This window comes from Dicentrarchus labrax, unplaced genomic scaffold, assembly GCF_905237075.1.
Source record: "Dicentrarchus labrax unplaced genomic scaffold, dlabrax2021, whole genome shotgun sequence".
Classification (NCBI taxonomy): Eukaryota; Metazoa; Chordata; class Actinopteri; family Moronidae; genus Dicentrarchus; species Dicentrarchus labrax.
In genome coordinates, this window is record NW_026136723.1 from 11,992,272 (window position 1) to 12,009,436 (window position 17,165).

The window sequence follows — 17,165 nt, forward strand, 5'->3', positions numbered from 1 at the left end:
AGGGCACTGGTCATCCAATATGTCATGCAATGTAAACTTCAAACCTGTACCTGTACAATGAGGTTTGGAGGGGGAATGTTCCCGGGGAGGGAGCTGAAGTTCACCCCGACTCCTCCCTCCTGATGGGCTGCCAGCTTGGGATCGTCCTCGTCATCCAGGGAGATGCGGGAAAGGGTCCCGGTGATGGTGGCCGGGTTGCAGGTGTTCACCTCCTTGAATATGACTGGAGGGAGATGCGGGGGAGACAAGGGAAGCCGTGGAGCCAGCAAGAGAGTGGGGTGATAGGCAGAAGTTAGGGTAGTTGGTGAAAGCAAGAAAAGAAGCAAAAGGAGGAGGAACATTCAGAGAGAGCATGAGGAATGAACATTGAATGGAAAGGAATTGATATAGTTTATGCAAGTTGAGAGGTAGGCAAAACAGAAACAAGACATAAATTAGGAAGTGATGGAAAGTTCTTTTTTGCAGTCTTCATGTAGCTGTGAGACAGATTGCATCTCCAAAGAAAAGTTTCACTTCTCATTTTGGGCTTACATGGTTCACAGTAACTAAGTTTTGTCTCTGACACTGTGACCTTAAGTCTCGCTCCATCTCAAGATTTGCCGGTGAGCCAGGATTTTTATTAGCTTGCAGAAAGAGCCTCAGTGCAAAATGCTGTGTGCTTCAAATGAAATGGAGCCAAATTTCCTCGCTACTGAGGCCTGTCCCATATCTTGCTCACCAGCTTATTACTCCCTGCCCTGTTGTCGCATTTAAGTGTGAGTCTCTGTGAGTTTGTGCTTTAATGCATGTGTGTCAATGTGTATTTCCATATGAGTGTCTTTTTTTATTTCATAAAACAGAACATAAAACTACTTACAGCGGCTTTGTGTTAGCTTTCATGCATGTTGTTGAGGAACAAACTACATATACTACGCACTTCTAGAATAGCTACTCCAAAATTAACTATGACATGCTGATGAGAGACGATGTTTAATCACAGCAAACATCAATCTATCATCACAATCAAACACAACTAAAACCATCTGGAAGATCATGCTAGATATCATGCTCATTCTGTCACCATCAGAGGAAAGAATATTTACTCTGGCCTCAAAATCCAATTCCAGACCAAGGCATGTAGCACAGACCATTTTCATGTTCACTGCATTGATGTGACAAAATGTTAAGCTACACATTTTCTAAAAAAATTTAAGCTGAATCCTGCTGAATATACCAGCAAGGACAATTGCTGTAAAGAACCTTGGATTTTCTCTGTTTTACCGCCCCGTTGGTGCAAAGTGAAAGGACTGGACAGGTGTTTGGGAAGTCTCACCAGTCTCGGATCCCTTCTCATCTGCATCCAACAGTGGAGACCCAGAGAATGACCGCTAGATGAATCTGGTTGTAGTTTTATGTGTTGCGCTCTCAAGCACCACCACCATTACTGCAGTAGCAAAGTTCAAGTGAACACATTTACAATGAAAGTAGAGATATTTGAGTTAATCACGGCCGGCAATCTCCACTGCGGACAGATGAAGGCAGTCTGTGTGAATGTGAAAGTTATTCAGTCTCAAAGCACTAGTCAGAAATTAATTATTACACAGCCTTTGGGGGGAAAAAATTAATGTACCGCTCCCGGCCGTCCTCCACAGTGTGGATGTCAAAGTGCTGTGTGGGATAGCGCTAGCTTAAATCCAGAAGGAATTACTTGTTAGCTTATAATTTAAATAATCAAACCCCACGATTTTGTGCATGGTGGGCTCACCATTGGCCCCATGCGGGTGGATCACTGATCAAAACACACATTTAATTGAGATTTATAAAAGTAAAATTGATTTCTTGAGGTATTTAATTCCCTTTGTTTTCACGGTTTAGGTTTATTATAGTTATGATTATTATAATGTCTAGCAATTTGTAAAAACTGGACTAAATGTAATTAAAAAGTTAAAAGTCTTTAGACTGTAACCTTTATTCTAATGGCATTGATGATTATATTTTCAATATGTATTAAGTTCTATAGAATTTCTTGGACAGACTGCGCTTAAAAAGTTCAATCATTGACTTACATTAAAGTGTTATATGCAAGTTTGCAAGTGAAGTGCCACTGCAGCAATGGCTGCTTGTTTACGTCCACCTACAACCCGGATTCATTTATAAAAATGATATAAGTCTAGGGATAGACCAGGCAGTGTTAAGAAGGTCAGATGGGTGCAAAACTTACATGGGTGTCCTCTCTCTGCAAGGGTGGAGGGGGAAAGTGACTGTGTTAATATTTAAAAGCACAACACAAACCAGATTGTGGTACATTTGCAACACATCCAAACACCCACACACAGACACACACAAGACCATTATCACCATCGAGTGAAAACAGGTCTGAACATATTGAGGAGTGTTATTATCATGCACAATTAAACGCAGTCTCATCCAAACATATGCTCGCTGAACACTTGGGCAGAACCAGTGTGATTGATAAGGCATAATAATTTGCGTGCAACTGTGTCGAGATGTAGCACATCATCTCCTGTCGTTTTATCAACATGCACAGCGGCAAGCTGAGGCTGTTACAGCTCTCCATTGCTTCTGTGCAATGCTAATCCTCTGTTGGAAAAAAAAGGAGGAGACAAAGGGAGAAAGGGAAAGAGAAAGAGAAATTAGGTGGAAGGGAGAGCTCACCTGTTTGACATGCCAAGTCCACATCCTTCTCAAAATCCGTCTGAGAGATGGAGGCAGGGAAGGAAGAGAGGAAAAACAGTGAGTGCGTACAAGTCACTACATTTACCGCATTAGTAAAGGCCTGATGATTGATTGTATCTTGAATGGTTATGCTATATTCAATGAATCTGATGCTCTAATTTGACTCTAGTGAAAAGAATATGATCTGTTGCCATGGGGACACTTTACAACTCTGTCAGTTAGTAATGCCCCTCTATGAACAAGAAGAGAAAATGTTGCCTGAAGTCATACAAGAATGTTCAGTTTTCATTTCTTCATAGTGAATTTGTTCAAAGCCTTTTCAAACCAAAAGCAACAGAGAAAATGGTGAAAATTCTGTGTGATTGCATGAATTCTTGCTACTTTAGTTCGTGATGTGTATCGGTTCTCGGCAGCACATCCAAATACAGTTTTTGAAAGAGGAGTCTTTCCAGGTATGTAATGCCACCGTATGCCTCATCAGTCACCTCAGCTATCGTCTGCGTGGAAACAATGACAAAAATTTACACAGCAGCAAAACTATTATCTGCTGTGCCAGCTGAAGCAAAACTTTGCTGTCTTCTAGCTGAGTCTGAAACACTGACTACACTGACAAGAAAATGTATAATGTGAGAATACATAATGCTTCTGTTCAAATCTGTTCACACAAGTGACCAAAAACACAGACATCCACACATCACTGAGATTAACCTGAACTATTCAGATTTTATGTAGATAAGAGGTATTTTGTCACAACAAAACAACAAAAAAATTGTGTTTATTTGCTTTGAACCAGAATTTACTTGATGATGCAGGGTGACACTGACTCCTTTGGGTCAAAGAAAAACTCTCAAACCCTTAGGGCTGTGGGTAGAATAAAGAAGTGTTGTTTCCAAAATGGCCACCACTCAAGTTTCCTAAACTTTAGTGAAAGTGAAGCTCATTGTTATGCAGTCGTGGTCCTCCCCTTCTCTCACGATAGAGCCTCCTCCTGTCCTCAGCGGGATTTACTTACAAAAGCCTTTGTTTGGATAATAAACTACAGATTTTAGACAGTTTGGGCACACCACAGAGGCAAAGAGAAGAGGAAGAGGGGGGGAGGAATGAAAAACTGAAAGAGAGGAGAGAATGTGTAAAGGTCTCCGAGGAGAGGAAAAGCTCTTAGTACGCAAATCACCCGCAGCACCATAAATGGGTCTCTTCTAAATGGACAAATGCGGATATGAAAGAAACCTCTCTCTCTGTCTCTCAGTCTCTCTCTCCCATCCAAATTGAGAAAAACAAATCTTCATTTCAACTACACCACACTTTCTCTGCAACAGCCTCACAGGTTAAGTACAGTGAGTCATCAACGTCAATGAGAACACAGTCCCATTCCCGAGTAAACATCCTGTAGCATACAGCTCTCTGGGGGAGGTTACTACTGAAGGGAATGCAACAGAAACCATCATCTCCGATCAATTCAAAATGCGTGAAGACATACTATAAATACATTTTTTGCCTACCTTGCTACAGTAAAAGTCGTAGTTAATATTCCTACTTAGATTTAAAGGTGCAATATGTAATAAGAACAAAACTGAGTTTGATGCAATGATGACTTTTCTTGGTTAAAGGACTAGTTTGATAGTTCAAGAAGTACATGTATTTGCTTTCTTGCAGAGAGTTAGATGAGAAGATTGTTATTGCTCTGATTTCTGAATGCTAAATATACTACCCACAGTGGATTAGCTTAGCTTAGCACGAGGACTAGGAACAGGGGGAAACAGCTAGCCTGGGTTTGCCCCCCTGTAATATATTATGCCTACCATCATCTCTAACCTCACTAATAAGTGCGTTATATCTTGTTTAATTCATATAAAATCCAAAGCGTCTAAATGACATATTGGGATTTTAAAAGGGGGTTATGTGTGGGAATATTTCTTGGAAGGAAGCAGTGTCTGAAGTCATGGCAACCCTATGAAGTCTCCAAAAAGTCACTGTGCCTGGCCAAGAAATAGTCCAGTACATAACCTCCTGTGAAACCACAATGTGACACATTTACAATTTTGAGACAGATTAACAAGATATAACCCGGTAATAACTGAGCATAAGAACTGTTTCCGGCCTTTGTTCTGAGCTAAGCTCACTAGTTGCTGGGTGTAGCTTCAAATTTAGCATGAGGACATAAAAGTGGTATTGAACTTCTTATCCAGCTCTTGGCAACAAAACAAATAAGTGTATCTCTCAAAATGTCAAACTGCTCCTTTAATACTCATTTATGTTTATTGCAAAATATTGTTTTACAGATTGCACCTTTCTCCATCTATGGACCTGACTATTCATAGTGACTAATAGTGTCTTTTCTACAGGTGACATACTGGTTGGCTGCCGATGTGGTTGTGGGCGTGGTTATGGTTATGAGCGTGGTTGTGGGTATTGTTCAGGATGGGGCTATGCTCATGCGCGTGGCTGAGGGCGTGGCTGTGCTCTAGCCCGTGGTTGTGGTTGTGGTTGCTGTGGGGCAGACTGTGGTAACAGGCTTGCTGGCATGCCTGGTGGCACATCGGTGGGAGCGGCTGCGGGTGGCCACCCGGCAGACACAGAACTGTGCCGTAACGCAGAGAGCCACACTGCTGCCCGCATTGGCTCACATTTGGACACTTCTGATGGTATAAAAAGATTAATGGAAAACATGAAGTTGAAAAGTTAGAGGGGGAATAATAACCAGTTTTGTAGAGGACAGCACTGAGCTTTAATCAGATATTAACTAATCAAATGAGTTTGTAAAGCTTCTAAAGCTAAATTGTAACAAGAAGATGTAGTAGTACAGTTCTACATCTTTATGATGTCTCTAAATGTCAGGGGTTTAACTTCCTAATCAGATTTCCTGTGTAATATAGAAAGAACACCTGAGAGGATGGTGCTCACTGTAATTATGCTGCTGATATAACTGGTGGCAGCTTCACCAAATTATCCATCACAATTAATGTTCTCAAGGGCATTTCATACAACAGCTCTCCATGCATATGTGTTGTCTAAGAAGATTTCTTCAAAGTCATACACATTTAGAGAAAACTTTAAAAGATTTACCAGCTGTTTTCCTTAATAGAACAACAGTTGGCATAGCAACAAGCCCTCATTGCGAGTTGTGTGCAAGATAACAACACATTTAAACAAAAAAATTTAAAAAAGCACAGTTAGACTGTAAATGTTTCTCTCGGTTATGAAAACAGAGACAGAGAATGTGTCATAATGGGTTCCCTGAGCAGAATGATGGCTCCAAAGTTTAATCTTGATAACCTCAGAGGGGCGTTCAGAAAGCCATAATCGTTACCGCAAACAGGTCTGAGGGAGAAATAAAGGGAATAGCGCTGTGAGAGTCGCTCATACTCTCATAGTGCCAGTGTGACCGCACTGACATTGGCAAGGCAGTTCAAGTCTATATGATTTATCACACTATTAGCCACATTTGGAACATATACAATAACCTTAAGGGAGCTCTGTGCTCTTTAAATAAAGATTAAGAAGTTTAGGTAAAAAGTAAAAAAAGTGCTGAAGTGCCTGTTTTGGTAATACATGAAACGCCATGGACAGTATAAATCTTTCTACCTTAAAGTAAGTACAAACAACGACAATGTCAAAAATGAACAAAATAAAACATTTGTGGACAATAAAATGCAAAATGCAGGATGCATAAACAATAATGAATTCCTGTTCAGGAAGAATGGTTAAGGAAAGTTTGAGCACTTCAATAATGGTAGTCATGCGTCTTGCTATTTTAGTTGCAGATTCTAGAAAGCTCCAGCCTGGTTAATGTTAGTCCGAGGCTAATGGGCTGCAATGTGGGATGAAATGGAATGCTATTCACCATGATCTGCACCTGTCCATTCTTGCAGGAGTCTGGTGAGTTTTCGCTGTCGTCTTTACATCCCCCCATCCTACAGCGCACTGCATCCTGCACCTGAAGATGGGGAATAGGGGATGGGGGAGAGGAGGGATGAATATAGAGAGGAAAAGTAGGATGATGCAAAGGAAAGAAGTTAGTGGAGGAACTTTTACTTAAGTTAGTTTGGCAAATATTGGAGCATGGGGAACTCTCTCCTCAGACTTTTTATATTCTTCATCTTTATCACTGCAATGACAGATGTTCAGTGAATACTAAATTATGTGAAAGTGGCAGAGTAAACGCTATATTTTTCACAAAGTAGCTCAACTTGGAGCTTATATAACAGTGAGTGGAGTAATATAGAAAGCACACAGCACTTTTTCAAAGTGGCAAATCTGAGTCTTGTGAGATCAGTGGCGCATGGTCCTAATTAAAACCAGCAGCACCGCATATAGATGTTCTAACCCCTAGGCCTTTCCAGTGTCATATTGGTTTTCTTTATCCTCCCACATACGGCAGCTAAGCAAACACACAACAGCCCACTGTCAGAGCACTGGTTCTTGTAATGCAGCTCAAATCAAATGGATCCCTGTGTATTATGTTTCACAGCAAACTCTGAGATTTCTTCTCCCATCAGGCTCTGTATTATAGATAGCCTGGTTACTGGCTGAGGAGCAACATCATTTCTCAATGTTGCCGCCGTCAAATCCCATAAGAATCTCATGGGTGGATACAAGAGCGCTTGTGTAAGAAGCGGTGCAAGAGCGAATGAGAACATCTTCACTCTTGCTGGGTGGTCTTATCTGTGTGTGTGTGTGTGTGTGTTTGTGTGTGTGCTGCTACAAATGGAGTGGATTGGAGTAGTATCCATGTCTGGTTAATACTGCATGAGTTAGGGTATTGCCTCCATTGTTTCCTTTCGTCTGTCTGTTCTCTTTATGTCCATACTCATCCTCAGTGAAATTTGCGCTCCATTCTCTGTTAGTGTGAGTGTGAGTGTGTGTGTGTGTGTGTGTGTGTGTGTGTGTGTGTGTGTGTGTACTGGCACCCAATGCAGCTCATTCTGACTTCAAAGTGAAGAGCCCCTCTATGGGTCCATACCTCCCTCTCCACCTTCCTCTATATTTCCTCCTCCACTACTATCATCCCCTGCTTTGCTCTTGAATCACATTTTTTTCTCCCCACAGATCTCTGCATGCAATTTTTCTTCCAGCCTCCTTCCTCTGTACTCACTTAACTAAGTCCCTCCCTCATCCTTTCTCACAGTATACTTCTCCCTTGTTTTCCCTCTCCTGCTGCCTCCTAATCACAACACCTCTAACGGCGCACATGTTCATTCAGTCGCCTCTCCTTGACTGATCTCAGCAGGCCGCCTGAGCCACCGCCGTCCTTTCATTCCCCGCCGCACCTTACAAGCAGTGGGCGCTATCGAGGAGTGCTACACGGCACTGCGCTTGCCGGGACGTTTTGTATCTGCAGTTTGCTTTGCTTAATATCACACTTTGTGCTGCCTTCACCTTCATTTTGCACCGTAATGCTTCCTCATTCTCACCCTTGTTCCTCTCCTCTCCTCCCCGCTCCCTCCCCTCCCTCTGGTGTGGCACTCCCCTCTGCCTATTGTTCTGCAGCTAGAAGGATTTACGCTCAGTCTCTTGCAGGGGATTTTCATACATTTAAAATAAATAATTCCTGGATTTACTGTACCCTGATCCCTGCCGCTTTTGTGATATTGATTTAATGCAGCTAAGCATCCCAAGCGTTTAAAAATTCACTTACACTATGCAGTGCATTCAATATCATAATGATCTCTTGGATATAGGCATGGCTGTGTGGGGTACGTGTATCAGCAACAGAAGACACATTTACAGTTATGGAAAAGTGATGATATTGTAAATCCATTAATTCTAAATGATGCATTTGTTAGTGTGTGCGCATCTGTCCATTTGTGTGTGTAAATGTCTGTCTCAAGGGCATGAGTACATGTGTGTGCACAATGAGTTTGAAATTCAGCATCCCAGGGGGGGGAGAGCACAGCAAAGCCTGTTGCAAACAGGCACTAGGGGGTATTAGTTAGGGACTTATCATCTTATTCCATACAGAATCTTAGTAAGCTCTTTAAAGGAGCCTTGGATCAGACGGACAATACTGCACTATCAAACTACATTATAAAGAAGCGCTGCAACATAGGACATAAGTACCATGCTAATCCTCCTCGTGTCTGATCCGCTTGTGTTCTGCCGTGACTTCAAACTGACCCGGAAACTAATGTGACATTTGTGAACACGACTCCCACCTGTCGAAGGGAGTGAGTGTCGCTGAGGTCGCTGTGTGGCGCTGAATTACAAATGCATGAAGTCAACATGGCCGCACGGCTGTTTAGCAGGAGGAAGAAGCTGGACTCACCTCTCGACGCATTGCACAGTGGACGGTAATGATGACAAAACCTTGGACAGAGTCAAAGACGGCAAAGAGCACCTAGGGGAGACGAGAAACATTGTCTTTATTGCACATTGTTATATTGGTTCTCAAACATTTTTAAATCATGGCACCCATTCCTAGTGATTTCCCAGCCATCCCTCATATGTAACAAACACACCACTTTCCTATACACATGCCATTATAGTATTATATTAATATAGTCCTATTCTCAATAAAAAAAATAATCTGTTAGATGTTTCTGTGCAGATTTGCTGAATACCACACTTAAATGCATTTAAATGTAATGTATGTCTTTCTCTTTAAAAGTAAAATTACAATTTAGGTTATCAAGGACATTAACACACACATGACAACATGGATTTATTCTGTTTTTCAGTTACCTGTCTTAGTTGCATAAAGTATTGAGAATGTTTGCTGACTAAAGAATGCTGTTTTCTCTCAAGATCTTTACCGAGGTTACACATTTGACAGTTTGTACCTGTACAAGAGGCATTCTAGCGTGGGACGGCTCCTCACCACAAAAAAGCCAGAAGCTTACGGCTGCTTCCATTGCACAGACTGATTTTAGTTATTTTGGCTGGAGGGTTCAGTTGTGTAAAACTGTGTGGAGGGCTAAGATGTGTCAGCATCTCTTTGAGCTCTATTTACAGTGACAAATATTTCCATCAGTCTGGGTTTCTGACCCGGAAAAACTCACAAGTCACAAAACATGTTGAATTACCATGAACACCAGCGACCATGAGCTATCATCGCCATTCTTGTGGTGTAGTGTGGTACAATTGCAAATTTAAGCATTTAGTGTTTTGATATGATGATTAATTTTTCTATTTTGATCCTTTTGAAACAATTGAAAGGTGAAAAATGCTCAGTAAAAAGGATAAAAAGAGACACTCTTTAAGGCACCCCAGGGTGCTGTAGCACACGCTGCTTTATTATATCTTGTATTACGCTTGTAATACTGTAGTGAAATGAGTCAGTTATCATTAGAGAAACACTGATATGAAAGGAAATGAGTCAGCCAAGTCAGGTTTATTCATAATAAATCACCACAGCCGCTCACTTTCATTCATAGACAGTATTTTTACCCAGAATCCACAGTGCATACTACATTATTCCTCAAGATTTTTTTTTTTATGTTTATTATATAGTCTTCTTTGCCCTATTCTCTATTTGAACATGGTATCAGTCAGGTTAATCTTTTTTCTTTGAGACCAAATGTGATACAATGTCAAGAATAGAGGCTCCCTGAACTTTGCAGAAGACACTTTTTACATCAGAGTTTGCACTTTTTAGATTCAGTGACTAAAATTTCAATATGACCAGGTCATAACACCCAAACCATTAACCATTTTCACAACGCCATAGGATGCGTCGTCATATTTGCCAGCATGGATGAGTCTATCTCTGCCATGCACCATTTTAAAACTGCCTTTCCGTGGTGCATCGCAAGTGTGTGTATGTGTGCGAGTTACAGTATCTGAGTTTCTTGCCAGTGTTGTGAGATACATCACCTGGAAGAGTGTGGAGCGCCGGTCGGTTATGGCCAGCACTGCTGACATCCAGGTTAATGCTAACAAAGGAAGAACCACACAGGAGCTCCACAGAGAGGCCCTGTCAGAGACAGAAAAAGTGAGGCAGAGGCGGGGAGGGGTAGAGCAGGGGAAAGAAGGAGAAGGAACAAGGGATTCAGTCTCAAACCAAACCAGCCAGCTCTGGTAAGTCACATAACTCCACATGTCAAACACACACACACACACACACACACACACACACACACACACACACACACACACAAAAACATGCAGATCAGTCATAGGTTCAATGGTGGGCAATTTGAAGCTGATTGGCATACTGAGGTTGGTATCAGACTTAATATTCTAACTGAGAGGTGGAAGATGATGTGTAATCATGTAGATAGTTATGAGACTGACAATTGCTCACAATTACATGGTTGATGCGCACTAAGTGCCATGCTGGTGGACTGTGTGAGACGATAGGCAGAGGGCCAACAAGGAGGGGGAAGACAGGCCATTGACAAGTTCTGACACTGGCGCTTCTGAGGAGTAAGTCTGTGTGCATCTGTAACTCTATGGAGTCAGACACCAATTTAAAATGTTCATGCTGTTTGAGCACATATTCATGGTTTTATGACCGTCAGTCTGACAGATGGACAGCTCTGTCTAGCTACGCTGAGAAATATGCACATCTCTTTAGAGATGCATGTCCAAAGGCAAACAATAAAAGAGAATATAGAGCAATAAAGCCAAAGCTGTGCTGTCCCCTTGTTATGTGTATAGTTTCCAGCTGTTGTGGAATGTGGTTTTAACCATACAATATGGTTCAGTACAGTTACAGTAAAGGCCTACATTCAATGTGAAAACACACACTCTAATACTGCAAGTGTACCTCATCATACATAATAAGTGTTTTTTAATGAGCTGTTATATTTCAAAGTGCTACAAAGTCATTTGGGAGAAAAGAAATGTGTGGAAAGCTGGGAATTGCTTTGTCACAATTTGCAAATGGTGGTTGTCTCATTCTCAAATTAAATTCCCAAGTAATACTGTAGTCTTTAAAGCTTTATCAAGACACTTATGTATAAATAGATCAGGCTTACTATATAATAATAATACTAAGGAGAAGGACGGAGTGTGAAGCAGCATTTGCTGTTTCAGTGCATAATACTGAAATTACATAAAACGGACTGTTTGATTATGGTTTTCCACTAGGATTTCTATTAGCAGATTATTTGAAGGACTTCCAACAAAATAGTATACTGCAAGCAGCAATAGCAAGTGTGGTAATGTGGTTATAAATGCCTATACCTAATAATAGACTCTATATGTATTCAGCAGAGATGTAGGTGGATCTGAGATCAGCAAAGCCGCATGAAAAAAGTCAATAATTGCCCTGCGTGTTCCAAGTGACAACAAGAAAACTGATACAAACTTGTTACTGCAAATAGGCAACCGTATCCCATTAGCCTCCAATCACAACGTCCAATCATGCGTAACACAACTGTTAAAAAGGAGAGTTGCTGCTGCTTTAAACAGAGTGTTCTTCCAAAATAAACACATAGCCATAATGAATGATTTGCACACGGACGTGGTTAAATATGCACAGGACCGTTTGGAACACTAAAATGAGAGGTGGGTCTTTCATTAATAGACTGACTGAACATGAAACCATGACAACGAAAGCCTCTCACTAAGAGAGCAGTCTTAAAAAAAGAACCTGGTCTTTGGTCTTTTTCTTGTTACACCTTCTAAAATGTCACCACCCAGTAGGAAATGTCGGTGGGGAGATACTTTCGGTTCAGAGAGTAGCACCTCGCACATAGAAAAGTGATGTGGTAAATGCATAAAAATGTACTATAACCATACATCTACCTCTGTCTCTTTAATCCCTTCTCAATTGGGTTCTCACCATTGGTTTTGGGGATACTAATGTGATTTGCTTTGCTCTAAACTCTGAATGACCTCTTACAGCAGCACACTGTACATCAGATGCTTTTGTCGTTTTATTTGTTGGATAATGTGCTCTTAAAAAACATGTCCAAGGAATATTATTTAATCATTTTGTATTGTACTTAATGATTGGAGATTTATGAGAAGCAGAATACAACAAGAAAAATACAATTTGATTTAAAAGGCTTTGATATTCTGGGACTAAATGTTAAAAAAAACCCCAAACTAACTCAATCCAAAATTTGTTGTCTCCAAGCACACGTCGAGATACGATGTCATTGTAATCATTTTCCTAGACCTGACAAAGCTCCCTCCAGAGCCACAAAAGACATTATAAAACTATTTTAACAGGCTGTTTAGCACAATTAGGAAATTTAATTTCTTCACCGATTTCACAGAGACTTGCAGTAAAAAGGAAAAAAATACTCAATGCAGAAAGATTTAGACACCAGCAGCTCCGCTATATATATATATATATATAGATATATATATATATATGTATATGTATATATGTAATGTTGTTGGTATGTTTGCCACTATTACGTGTTTATTGTGACTGCCAATTTAAGGTGGTGGAACCGCGGTGACAGTCGGCCAACATAAGATAAAATAATGAGTGCCAGAACGTTTACACAATTACAGTAATGTATTGCTGACATTGCACTGCCCTGATGTGTTAGGCCTCTGCAATGGTGCGCTATAAACAGGTTAAAACAAACTTAAAAAATGATGCACAAATACTGTTTGACACAGGTCAGGTTTGCTCAGCACGACCTGAGGAAAATCCGCTTTGGATCAAAACATGCTCTCATTAAACAGTGGCGGCTTGCAGTGCAGGTGTTTTTGCCTTTCATTAGTTTGTTTTTGTATCCAGACGAGTCTGAATGTCATCCTGCATCATTACCGACAGCCAGAGATTAAAAGGATGGAGGAGAGAGAGAGAGAGAGGAAGATGGAGAGAGGATGTTGGAGAGAAAGAAACAGAGATAGAAAGATGAAGATGGACTAACATGGCACTGCTGGCAGTCGCGCTGGACAGAGCGGTGCTCGAGATCACGCCACACTTGGAGCATTTCAGGAGCAGTCGGCTACGCGCCTCCGCTGGGACACTTTAGGTGCGCACACACACAAAACACACACACACACACACACACACACACACACACACACACACACACACACAACCATGTGGGGGGGAGGGGGGAAGGGGAGTGGGGAGTGGGGTGGCGGATGTGTGGAAGCACAAGTTCCAGTGATGGCAACAGGTGAATGTGCACGTGTCACAGTTGCAAAAGAACCAAAGGAAAAGAAGAAAAAAAAGAAAAGGAGAAAAAGTGGACACAAAAAAGAGAGGGAGGGGAAAAGAAAAGAAGGGAGAGGGGGAGGGAGAAAAGAAAGAAAGGCAAATTAAAAACCAGATCTTAAAAAGTAGCAGCAATGAATAACAGTCAGAATACAAAGATTGATTCAGAGCAAGTAGAGAGAAAGTGGGAGACGGACATTGTAATGTTACAGCAGAGTCATGTGGATTAACAGATTAACAGTGACACAGACAGGAAATACACCAATCATCTTATTCCACTGCCAGTGTAATGCAGGTGTGTGTGTGTGTGTGTGTGTGTGTGTGTGTGTGTGTGTGTGTTATTTATGTGAACATGTGACTGTGCACAATGAAGCTTTATCGGGGTGTAAGGGAAGGAAAAGAGTCCTTCGGTTGTTTACTTACAGTTGACTACTCATACGGGGAGAAACAGTGTATGTGTATGTGTGTGTGTGTGTGTGTGTGTGTGTGTATATATCGCAAGTGGAGAATGATGGGGCCATGCACGGGCTATGCTACATTAGCGTCCCATCACAGCTCATTGCCTTAGTGCCAGCCACATCCCCACGGCTTCATAAGGAAATACATTACGCTAATGACAGCCTGTCCAGTTAGCAACACTACCAACTACTGTGTGTGGGAGCGCTTCAATGGAAACTGTGCGCTTCTAAACGCATACTTCTGAGAATCGGAAATGGAATGTGCTTAATACTCGGCTAACGCTAAGGACTTTGCCTGTAACAAAGAAGGGTACACCTGTTTGTGTGTGTGTGTGTGTGTGTGTGTGTATGTATGTGTGAGATTGTGTAGGTGTGTTTGTACACATAAACTGGTTTAATCTCAGTTGCATCACCGGGTAACAAAAGCTAATCAACCCCCCGGAGAGCCAATCTGTACTGTTAACCCTTGCAGCGATACACAAATTATCAATTTCAATTTGCGCAGCAGACAGACGTTGGAGGAAATGTAATGAGAGAGAGGAAAAAGGAGAGAAAATAATAGAATCAATAGTTATGGAAATGAAAACTCGGATTTGGCTGCGAGAGCTCACAGGATTAGTAAATGAATAACCGCCAACTGCTTTAATAGACGTAATGTTGTGTGTGGATGCATATGCATGCATGTCTGATATGTATGCATATATCAAGTGTGCATGTTTGCCGTGGAATAACAAAAATAATCACATAATCCCGGTGTTTACAGTGTGTAATTAGATTTCCATCTGCCATTGATTTTCATATCCTCTGTATTCATCTACGTTACATAAAGGAAAACTAGGTGGAAACTGTATGTATGTGGAAGCGGTAGTGAAATGCTGATAGCAACACAACATAGCAGATGTCATTTTATTGCCAAAATTGGATTGTATCTTGTGATCATTTTTACGAGAGGCCCAGGTGCACAAGTATGTGTGTGTTCAGAGACCCCTGAAAGCAGTTCGAGTAAGTTGCCATGAAGATGTTGTCTCCCCGAGCTTGTGTCTGACAGAGGGTAAAATGTATCTAATGTAGCAAAATGTGTAGTCAGTTCCCAGGAAGAATTGAATGGATGGATGAGTAAGTGATGTATGTGTTTTGTGGGAGTGTGCGTTAATGTATTTTGTATGGAGTTGTTGATGTAGGAAGTTAACTTACCCTGCTCGCTGCTTTTTAGACTTGTCTGAGATGCCGTCTCGAGACATGAGCTTGTTAAACACCACAATTCCGATGAGCATATTCACCTGAGAGAGACAGAGAGGAGAGTTTGATCAGGATTGCTGTAATAGATGGGTTGCCAACAGCGATTCAGTTCATACTCTCTTCATAATAGTTTTCCTGTTTTTTTCTTTCTTACATTTTCAGTTCATTGAAAATGACTTTTTAATTGTCCTAGAGACTCATGACTGAAAGCGAAAGTGATTTTGCTGTCTAGGCTCCCAGGCAGACTTGCTCCTATGCAAGAGGAGCTTTAAGCTCATCTCAGTGACATTTCAGACAAAGCATGCATAGATTTCTTAGCATACAGCTATTGCTTACAGTTCTGAAAACATTCGTCATAATGAAGAAGAAATGTCTAAAGAGGAAGCGGAACATAATTCCAACACTTTACACTACAGCATCCCAGCTCTGTATACATGTTTGTGATCATTTTTAAACTGGTGCTATGCTTTGACAACAGAGGCACATTTATTAATTTTTAGTTATTAAGTGAAATCAAATCTAACCAGACTATGATATAACGATCTATCAATAAGACCTGTTTTATAAAACAGATACAGATGCAACTTCACATTTGGCCAATCACTTCTAAATTTCATTATCTAGAAATATTTTTCCTCCTCAGGTTCAATGATGTAACTCTGATGTAAGAGAATTAATTGTTGCAGTAGTGCTTGGCAGCAAACAACATCTTTTTTTTAAATTGTGTCAAAACATTTCTTTTGGTCATACTGCTGAGCACTGTGTTGCATTACAGCTTCCAGGCCACTACTGGCAGTACTGAGCACTGTGTTGCTGGAAGAAGTTTAGCCAACTTTAAAAAGGTACTTGTAAACAAACAAAAGTTATGTTGACATTCTCACCAGAACCCCTTGTGTTTATCTTGGAGGTCAAACAAATATGTTGAATGTATTTCTTTTCTTATAAAACAGGCCAATTAAAAACCATGTTATACTTGTTAACAGTCTTATTCTCCACTGCCTTTGCTGGTGCATTGCTGTGCTTCTCTGCATGTTACCGCCACCAACTGTTGATCAGTGGAAGAGCCCGGCAGCAGGGTGTGCATCCTTGCATGTGCTATACCATACAAACAGAACAGGGACCTACTCTTAAAAGCACTGCATCAAAGCCTACTAGTGGTCAAAGACTCAGCAAGGTACTTTGAGATGTCAGGGCTATTAGTTGTATTAGTCTATCAAGCATAGAGTAGGTTTAGGCAGAGCACTGATGTCTGCCTGTATCTTTTGCAATATGCTTCACAATGATTGGCTCACTCACAGCTGGGTGGCTAGTAACATCCAATTATATCCATGCAGGTGTGTAAAACAGACATTATTATCACTGTTTATTCTCCTGATTATGCTCCACCACCACAAGCTCCTCCTAATGTGGTACTTTATATTGCTGATTTAACTAATATTAAATGATCATGTATTTGTTCAAATCTACTTCTATAACCATTCGTTTTAAATGGTCAATTTCTTGATGTAAGTTTCTCTGACAGAATTACACAAAACAGTCAACATACAGTAATTATGATCTCTCTAAGCTAAGACTTTCCAATTGTGTTGACAAAAATAAATAAATAAAAAATCACCCTGGTTTCTCTTACTAATGAGGAGCCCACAGATAAGCCTGCCAAACATCTGGCCACAGTGACCCAGTGATAGAGATTCTATTAGACACACAGATCTGAGCCAGGG

General features: G+C 40.9%; 1 protein-coding gene across 23 annotated transcripts in view; it reads right to left on the minus strand.

Moving 5' to 3' along the window:
* Positions 1 to 17,165, minus strand: part of adgrb2 (adhesion G protein-coupled receptor B2) — a 212,352-nt gene that overhangs the window by 22,311 nt on the left and 172,876 nt on the right. For 16 of the 23 annotated variants that reach the window (XR_007882303.1, XR_007882301.1, XR_007882302.1 and 13 more), the window contains 9 exons: positions 15,400 to 15,485; positions 13,455 to 13,553; positions 10,489 to 10,588; positions 8,942 to 9,013; positions 6,521 to 6,613; positions 5,031 to 5,315; positions 2,656 to 2,695; positions 2,201 to 2,215; positions 51 to 223 (listed from right to left, as the gene is read on the minus strand). Coding sequence is in view for 20 of the 23 variants with exons in the window: in XM_051390074.1 (XP_051246034.1) it covers positions 51 to 223; positions 2,201 to 2,215; positions 2,656 to 2,695; positions 5,031 to 5,315; positions 6,521 to 6,613; positions 8,942 to 9,013; positions 10,489 to 10,588; positions 13,455 to 13,553; positions 15,400 to 15,485 (963 nt within the window). In the remaining 3 variants the exon portion in view is untranslated. The remainder of the gene's footprint in view (positions 1 to 50; positions 224 to 2,200; positions 2,216 to 2,655; positions 2,696 to 5,030; positions 5,316 to 6,520; positions 6,614 to 8,941; positions 9,014 to 10,488; positions 10,589 to 13,454; positions 13,554 to 15,399; positions 15,486 to 17,165) is intronic. The other 7 variants (XM_051390072.1, XM_051390080.1, XM_051390090.1 and 4 more) reach the window with 7 other exon arrangements.